The sequence below is a fragment of the Sparus aurata genome, chromosome 14, assembly GCF_900880675.1.
Source record: "Sparus aurata chromosome 14, fSpaAur1.1, whole genome shotgun sequence".
Taxonomy (NCBI): domain Eukaryota; kingdom Metazoa; phylum Chordata; class Actinopteri; order Spariformes; family Sparidae; genus Sparus; species Sparus aurata.
The window spans coordinates 13,594,366-13,603,616 of record NC_044200.1 but is presented as its reverse complement, the minus strand read 5'-3'; the positions used below and the strand labels follow the sequence as shown (position 1 = coordinate 13,603,616).

At 44.6% G+C, this 9,251-nt stretch overlaps 1 protein-coding gene across 1 annotated transcript; it reads left to right on the top strand.

Annotated features, from left to right (window-relative positions):
• Nucleotides 1–765: 765 nt before the first annotated feature.
• Nucleotides 766–7,155, top strand: lmod2b (leiomodin 2 (cardiac) b). Its single transcript, XM_030439973.1, has 6 exons — nucleotides 766–1,341; nucleotides 1,818–2,294; nucleotides 3,503–3,763; nucleotides 3,862–4,071; nucleotides 4,521–4,982; nucleotides 6,899–7,155. The coding sequence occupies exons 1-6, from the start codon at nucleotides 1,066–1,068 to the stop codon at nucleotides 6,923–6,925; spliced, it is 1,713 nt and encodes a 570-aa protein (XP_030295833.1). The 5' UTR covers nucleotides 766–1,065; the 3' UTR covers nucleotides 6,926–7,155.
• Nucleotides 7,156–9,251: the final 2,096 nt, after the last annotated feature.

Below are 9,251 nucleotides of genomic sequence, written 5' to 3'. Positions count from 1 at the left end.
CAAATATGTTGTTTTATCTTGAACAATGGCCTGATGTCCGTCTGGATTTTCACTATCCATTGCCTTTCAGTTGCTGTTCAATTGATAAGGAGTGAAATGATAACGATTTGTCAGTCCTGTGTTCATATGTTGTTCGGACATTACACCGAACCAAAGTAGCGGAGTGGCTAACAGACAGCAGCTGCCATCTTGAGAGCTGCTAGCATGCCTAAAAAGCCTGCAGTGGTTTCTTTGAGATAGCTTTATGTCAGATCTTAGATCTAGAGTTATCAGACAGCCAACCTGTCAGGGGAAGACAGTTAAAACCAAACAGTCCTCGGTCCTAACCTTCATCTCTTAAAAAAAAATCGGAACAACTCATCCATAAACATATAATCTCTAACCCTTGCCTCCATATATACATGTTCCATGTTAAGATCATATCATAATCACATCGTAATCATCCAGATCAACTGACAGTTACCACAGAGGACATGACATGAGGCATGCTGTTTTTTGGGTGATATATTATCTCTGTATATCTCTCTCGTCTTGTTCTGTTGGGCCCAGTTGGTCTTTTTAGGGCCATGAACAAAGCCACTCGGACCCCAGTGACAGACTGCTACGTTGACAGGGCACGGTGTCTGAGCTCACATGCTTTTTGTGGCTCTGTCTCTCAGAGCAGTACGTCCCAAAAAAGACGCTGCATCATGGGGCCCACGCTTTGGTACGTTCCCCTCTGATCCCTCTCTTAAGGCCTAAACAGCAGCTGGCGAGATTAGAAAGGAGAGGACACAGACGGACACACACAGACTCTCCGACACTACCGGCCAGGGGAGATCAGGTTCAGACTGGACTGGGCTTTTGTCAGAAGCATCTTTTGACTGGACCCAGTTCGTCCAAACGCCTCCATCGAACAAGATCACCTTGCCTCGACCCTTATGTCCGTGGATCTCCAGCAACCTAACGGTGGCCCCTGTCTTCTTTCGGAAACCTTTAACCCCACACGGCTGCTTCATTTTGGGTTCCAGATTGAATCGCATGCATCTCAAGAACTGACCGGTCTCTACTTAACACACTTCAGCCATGAGCTTTTTCGGGTACCGCCGAGAGCTGAGTAAGTACGAAGATGTCGACGAGGACGAGCTTCTGGCTTCCCTCAGCCCCGAAGAGCTGGCTGAGTTGGAAAAGGAGCTTGTGGACATTGATCCTGATGCCAACGTACCCATAGGACTCAGACAGAGAGACCAGACTGACAAGACCCCAACGGGCACCTTCAGCAGAGAGGCCCTCATGAAGTATTGGGAAAATGAGACGCGTAGACTCCTGGAGGACGAGATAAGTGGCGGAAGCCCCAAACCGGTCAGTGATTACTTTTAATTAGATTTACTTGGCGTTGGTAGAATGTGCCAGAGGCAAAGCCAGCTTGTTTGAAGATGTATCAGACAGAATTCAAGACAGATTACTCAATGGCAGGGAAGAAGAGTCTGGAGGAAGATGGTTGATTGTCGAGTCTCATTCCCAGGTGGTCAAACACTGATGCTTTAGGCAGTTTTTCAGCCTGAAATTCTGATCCAAGGCATCTGTTTGACGATCTGGGAATGACACTCGACCATCAACTATCCTTCTCTTTCCTACCTTTAATAAATCTAAAATTAAGAAGTCATCTGAATTACTAATAGGAAAGAAAATCATAAGCCACTCTTTCTTCCACTATTGCTTTAAAACCATCTGCATACATTAAGCTTCACAAAACATGTTATATGCGTTTATAAGAAAACAAATACCCCAAACTACAGGATTTAATTTCAAACTTTGGATATTTTTTTAACATACAGGATGAAGAACAAGAGGAGGAGTGTGTGACTGAGGAAAGCAGCGGAGAGGAGGATGATAAAGATGTTGAAAATGAGAAAGAACAGAAAAAGCACGAAAAACCAAAGGAGAAGGAAGAAGAAGAGAAGGAGGAGGAGGAAGAGGAGGAGGAAGAGGAAGAGGAAGAGGAGGAGAGCGAGGAAGAGGAGGAAGCTGTAACAGAGGAGGAGGAAGATGAGGAAGAGGAGGAGGAAGAACAAGATAATAAATCGAAACCTGAACCCACAAAGGATTCTAGGGTGCTGACACCACAGGACGATGCCCCGATGCTACTGAAGCCGCAGAGGGTGGAGCCTATGAGACTGACTCCTCCCCCTCCACCTGTCGACCCGAACGCGACCGGAAACCCAACTGTTGTCGACGATGCTCTCCAACAAGTTCTCAGCGACGACCCCGAACTCACCGAGGTTAATCTCAACAACATTGACGATATTTCAAAGGTATGAATACAGACACGTCGTGAAAGGTTTCGTTGCAACAGGCTTGGATTCCGTTAAGTTGTCAAACACCACTTACTATGTCTGACATACCACCTCCCGAATCAAGGTTAAAAGAAAACTTTCATTGACGTGCCACTGTTTTTGTTAAATTAGTAGATTATCTTTGCATTTTAACCCACCCAATCTTCAGACTACATGTTAGTCGTAAGTATCTTCCTCTAATTTTGTTTAGCTTCAGTTTTATATTTCTCTGTCATAAACGTGTGCTTATGCTCTGGTTAGGTCTCTGCACAAAAACCCACTTGGTACTGGTTAGGGGAAAACATCATGGTTTGGCTTAAAATACCTGTTTTGGTTGCCACTAAAATGGCTTGAGGTGGTTTTACTTACCCATGAAAAACATCCAGTTTTGGTGGCCACAACAGCAACTACAGATGGTCCCCTCTCTCCCTTTGACAAATACCTGGTTTTGATCAGCAATTAAATGGCTGGAGATGTTCTGCCATCTCGTGAAAAACAGGCGGTTTTGGTCGCCGGTTTTGGTTTTGGTTGCATCAAAAATGCCTAAGATGGTCCAACATCCTGTGACAAATATCTGGTTTTGGTCACTGGAGATCTCAAAGACTTGAACTGCAGTCGCCAGTTTGGCAGCCTTGTAGCTTTTAATAATGCCAAATCCTTCCCCTCCACATCCTGTTGTGAAAGTGTGCTGATAAGAATATAATGTGAGGGTGATGTGCCAGGCTTGGTTCAAATGTCAACCTTAGACGTATTTATGGTTTGTAGAAACATTATATCCTGGTGCCTGGGCTGGTTTCGACATATGGCTTGAGTTTGGTTGGTGGTTAGCATTTGTTAGCCTCCAGCTTGCTACCATCCTGCTCTTGACTGTTGGGTAACTTTTGATTATATGCCAGCCTATTTTTAGAACCAGGCATCTAGCCATTGTTATGTAATGGCAGGCATAGTTACAAAATTAACTTAATATTGGTGTCCCCATTCAACAGCTTTGACAAGGTTTCTGTGTTCTGCAGGCACCTTTAGGAAAGATTAAATCAGCCTCTAGTTGACCTGATGGCATCTACATCTTAGGTGCAAGCCTTCGCGTCAACTTTGTCAACACTGGCCATACCGAAGTGTTAAATGTCTTCAGGGATGCTCTGACCTTTATGTTCTGGATTATATAAGTGTCTCTATTTACTTCTTAGGACACCCTAATCAGATTCGCTGAGGCACTGAGGTCCAACACACACGTGCGGGTCTTTAGCCTTGCTAACACCCGAGCTGACGACCCCGTGGCTCTGGCTGTTGCTAAGATGCTGAAGGAGAACTCGTCCATCACCAGCCTCAACATAGAGTCCAACTACGTGACGGGGAAGGGTGTGATGGCGATGGTTCAAGCACTGCCAGGAAACAACACCCTGACGGAGCTTCGATTCCACAACCAGAGACACATGTGTGGAGGACAGGTCAGCTATCCTCACTTCCAAAGGGACCATAATCTGGTTTGTCGTTCTCGTCCTCCTGTATTTTGAAATGTCTGTCTTCCTCAAACTTCCCTAAACAGGTAGAGATGGAGATGGTGAAGGTTCTGAGGGAAAACCACACCTTGATCAAGCTGGGCTACCAGTTCAACCTACCTGGTCCCAGGATGAGCATGACGGGGATCCTCACCAGGAACCAGGACCGCCAGAGGCAGAAACGCCTGCAGGAGCAGAGACAGCAGCAGCAACAGGGGGCGCCAGAGGGAGCTGTTAACCCCAGAACCACCGCTCTGGTACTTTCTTTTTACCCATTATGAAATGTGCGTAATAAAACAGGATTATTATTGTTAGCGTCCCACTGGCTGACAGTTGAATTCTGCTTTTCTTTTGTTCTCCTTATTGTTTTTAAAGTGCCCATCACTGTGATGAGCTCTTCAGCTAACAAGCTACATGCTAACGACATGGACAAATTTGGACTGTTTGTCTGATAGGCATGCTTTACTTGACCAAGTCTGTTAAAGACATTACTCGCTAGCTGGCAAACGCTGTAAGCTGTAAGGTATACATGGCTTAAACCTGAATACTATGCAACTGATTATGTCTTTTACACTCCAAATGGTACCTCCCTTTATATCTGACAATCAACATTTTAAGATATTTTACCCTCCACAATGCAAACACCTGCAACTTTTAGTGTAAGCGAGCCTACTAGCCTTTTCTTTTTTGTTCCGTCTATCTCTAGAAAGGAACTCCTCGTTCGTCGCCCTACAGCTCGCCCAGAGCCTCTCCCTGGTCCTCGCCCAAACTCCCGCGGGGCGACCTGGCTAAAAAACAGACTCCTCCTGCTCCACCTCCTCCTCCACCTCCACCGCCTCCTCCTCCCCCACCCCCTCCACCACCGCCGCCGCCTCTCCCTCCGAGGGAGAAGAAGCCCACCAGGATGATCGCCGAGGTCATCAAGGCGCACGAGGCGGGCAGCAAGAAGGTGACAAAGACGAAAGGTAAGAAGGGCAAGAAGGGGAAGCTGAAGGAGAAGGGCAAGGACGAGACGAGTTGCATACTGAAGGAGCTCAAGAACGCGCTGAGGCCCGTGTCGGTGGAGAGGCGAGGGGAGGAGGGCAGCAGGCCTTCCACGCCCATGAGGTCAGCCCACGACCAGCTGATGGAGTCCATCCGCGGCAGCAGCGTCCGCAACTTGAGACGGGTGAGCGGAAAGGGTTCGTGCAACTGCAGTGCCATTGAAACTTTTTTTTTTTTTTTATATAACAGACACAACTTGTTAATCAGGTTGTATTATTTGGAAAATGTATTGAAAAGCGGCTGAATAGTTCCTCCTCCACAAGCACTTGAACGGTGTACTTAATTCCAAACTGCGTTGTCCCTCTGCAGGCAAAACCGAACAAGTGGGAAGTTTAATTTAGATGAGGATGACACAGAGTCAGCGGTGTCTGAGTCATCTCTGTGGCTGACATGCTATGTTCTGTCTCTGCACCGGGGTGGGCAGGCAAAAGGCTGCTCGGCACCAGCCAGCACTGTGGTACGATCACAATACTTTTAACAGCCAGAGCGAGAGATACAGAACGGCCAAAATACAGCACTTCAAATTCTTACCCTGAGGAGGAAGATGAGAAAAGAAGGATGGAAAACAGATAAGAGAGCGCTCTGGGTTTATTCTAATGTTTCATAACAGTATGCCACTGTTACTGTGAGGCAATTTAATGGCCTGAACTTTGTTTTTGTGTAATTATTATGCAAGACAAGTAATACCTTGGCAGAGGCTTTGGCACAGCTTGTTATATTGTTAGAGTGGAAAATCAGCTGTGCCCTCAGATGGCGGGGTCTCCTAGCTGTGAAATTCCTGCCACTCAGCGCAGCTATTTATAGGAGCGGTTCAGCGGAGCTCCGATAAAGACAGATATGACACGTTAACACGGCACGCACACCAGCAACACGCATTCGACGACAACCGTCCGCTAGCACTTCCTCTGTTGGCGATACCGAGGACATCACCCACCAATCTGATCCCAGTAAAAAACACAGTGAGAGTGAGATGCCCATGTTAATGATTATATTAAATTAAAACACTGCAGTCATGATGCCATTAAAAGATAAGGTCACCCAAAACTGAAGATTCAGTCATTAAATGGTCATCCTCATGCTGGTGTAAAGTTGGGAGAAGTTTTGCAGTCTACAAAAAAAAAAAAAAAACAGTTTCAGCAGCATTCTCCCAAACAACTGAAGTAGCTTTAGACTTGTTGACAACCGATAAAAAACATAAAATGGCTCCATAAAGCTCGTCCAGCGTAAACCCAGTCCCTGGAAGCCCCCAAGTTTCCAAACTGCCTTGAAAATAATTAGTTACACCTTAAGCGTCACATCTTCAGTGAAGATTTCATATTAAAAAGTGTAAATAGCAGCTTTTCATGTCATTTTGGGTTCTCAGTGCTTTTGGAGAACTGGGTGAACATATCCCTCAAGGTAGCGCCGCACAGTGTTAGTTAAAATTCCTAATCTTCACAGCTAACAATCAGGAAGAGGCGTGGTCGGCTAGCCAGTTAGCTTAGCACAGCACAAAGACCGGAAGCAGGAATAAATGGCCTAGCTAGCCTGGTATGTCTAAAGGCATATAAGGCAACCTACTAGCTCCTCTATAGCTCCCTAATTAAGTCAGCATGTTAAGCTAGCAAAGCTAACTATAGTGTCACATGGTTTACCTGATATTGTCGTGTTGGCGTTGCTCCTGTCATAGTTTATATTGCAAAGGAAAGTTAGCAAATACAAACATGAGAAGAGTCTCGATCCTCTCATCGAACTTTCTCATGAAAGTTGTTGTTACTATACGAGCCTGATGTCAGCACGATAAACTGACCTCCCTCCTTTGAAAGTAAGGAACCCATGTCATGGGAAGTGTGGTTTGAAAACTAGCCTACATTCCTGTAGCCGTGCCTCAGAAGTCCTAATTGCTCTCTTTTTTTATGTTTCTCGGTCATGACCACTGACTCATGCCCCATTCCTCGCATTCCCTGCCGTCACCATCAGATTTCTTAAAAAGCATGTAAGCCTTGGAGATATCTTTCAAGACCTGCACTGAAAACTGACATGGTGTTTTTCTTTTTTCAGGTGGAAGTCCCGCATCATCTACGATAATACTAGCAGACACAATAATTAAAGAAAGGTCTCGTCGTTGCTGTGGAAAAACTGGGGAGTCTGCACCATGATGATGATGGAGTGACCAACTGTGACGGAAGCACCAGGTGAAAACATGTTGGGCATCCTGAGGAGGCAAAAACTGAATTCATACGAAAAATATGTATACTGGAAAATTGCACTGTAACAATAACTTACATTTTACGAATGTTTAAGTTTTTTCTTTTTTTTAAACAAATATTTATGCAGAATTGTGCTTAATTTTAATTCTGAAATGAGTTGACTGAACTGTTTACTGATCATTTTTTATTTTAAGTCACTGTTTTCTTGTAAAGTTGTAAATATGACCTGTTTGTCGGTGGAATTATGTGTTGATTTCTAAATATAACCATTTGGTGTCTACGATACTACTCTTGCACACTGTTTTCTTCTTCTTTGGTTACTGGATGAGATCCATTTAAAAGAAAAGGGTCATGTTGTTGTGCAGCAGCATAGGAAGCTCTCACAGCCACTGTTTTTCATATCAGTGAGTCAGCTCACTGGTCAGCACCGCTGATGCATACTCCCACTCCGACACACTCACAATACACCCACTCCGGTCAGCACGTATCAGAGCGGGGCGTCTGCGCACTTTGTTCGAACAATTCACAATACATGACATGTGGAGGGAAAGAATAGACGCTCACTACGGATGTCACGGACATCTCAGAAGAGACAGCGACTTTTGACAAACATCACAGGATCGCGTGGAGCCAGTGGGCTGTTTCCAGTAAAAGCTGCACCAGACAATGACTGTAAAGTCAGACCGTGAAGCCTTTGAGAGAAGAAATGACACATTCTTCCTCTTAAAAATGGAACGTTTAAGAAGTGAAACACACCTTCACTCAGTTCAGTACACTAAGGGGAATTACAGCTAAGCCTTTAGTGGAATTGGAATGGTATGACCAGTATGGGATGGCTACTGTTGGCTAATGTTAGCGAACATATGACTTGGAAAGTGTCATAAGTTTGCTCACTTTGTGGCCCTTCTTTCCCCCCCAAATTGTTGCTTAGCTTTGTTTGAAGTGAGATAAAGTAACAGACCTCTTTTATATATTTTAGAATAAAACATAAAACAAACAAGCAAAAATGATCAAGTTATGGCACCACTCCCCTCTAGGTCCCAACAACAACAAGAACCAGACCACAAGCTGCACTGCTAACTTAGCTGACGAGCTAATGTTGTAGAGCAGAAACAGCAGCTTTGTGTGCGAATAATCAAACAGAATTAAACAATTACGATGATTTCAGGAGGACATCTGTTCAGGTATAATTCTATGTACTCTCGGTACTCACCTATTACCTTTGACCGAAAATGTCCCAGTGTAAAGGAAATAACCCAACAGAGTAAGAACCCAACATGGATTTTCCCTTAATAATATATCCACACATTTTCCACACTGAAGTTTTTTTGTTATAAGTGGATTCAAAATGAGTCTCTCCAAGCACACCCTGGATCAAACTGGACCTGTTTGACTAAAGTTAGCTTGTAGATCTCAAGACATTATTGACGTGTTGAAGTGCTAACGTTATTTAGCTTAATTACATCTGTTTGAATTAAGTTTGAAGTTGACGTACAGAGAAAACAGTTAAAACTTTTGGGCAACAATGGTGTTACTGGTTTGACCCAGTATCACCTCACGTAAACATTAGCTAATGTTAGCCACCAAACTAGATTTATTGACAAACTAAACTTTTTATTTCCAAAGTTGTATTCTGTTCAAAATGACTTAAACCAAACATACTTATCAGAGTGGTAGGGACAGTAGGTAGGCTACCATTTAAATCTATTCTGGAGTTTTCAGGGTCAGTGGGTTTGACCCAAGAACACAAGGACAATCGATCAAGAGAGGGGATGCTTGACATGTTGATGACAACTCAAACAGAGAGAGAGAGAGGCGTCGGATTCGGGAAGAAGAGACCGAGAGCCTGACGAGAGAGCGAGAGACTGAGAGATGTGAGCTATTAGTATCACCCATCCAAATCCCGCTCCTGCGTTTGTTTGTGTGTCTTGGAAGAGTTCCCGTGACTCCTAAATGCAGCTGCTCAAAGTCTACATGCCGTCTGCCTCAGGGGTGGCAACAACAGAAAAAACTACAAATTGCATTATGGGAAAAACCATTTTCCCCAAAGTGTACCAGAAGATTTACAGACCTCCTGCTCAAAGGCATTTCACGAATTACACCAAAAAAAAATGGCAATTATCATATTTTATTCCTACGCAGGGTGCGCTGCCACAGCTCCTCTGTAGCCTTCCCGTGCGCAGCCGCTCAGCATGCACAATGCA

Coding starts and splice junctions, on each gene's coding strand:
- lmod2b (XM_030439973.1), top strand. CDS start 1,066: ATGAGCTTTTTCGGGTACCGCCGAGAGCTGAGTAAGTACGAAGATGTC. Junction 1,342..1,817: donor GTGGCGGAAGCCCCAAACCG/GTCAGTGATTAC, acceptor TTTAACATACAG/GATGAAGAACAAGAGGAGGA. Junction 3,764..3,861: donor GACACATGTGTGGAGGACAG/GTCAGCTATCCT, acceptor TTCCCTAAACAG/GTAGAGATGGAGATGGTGAA.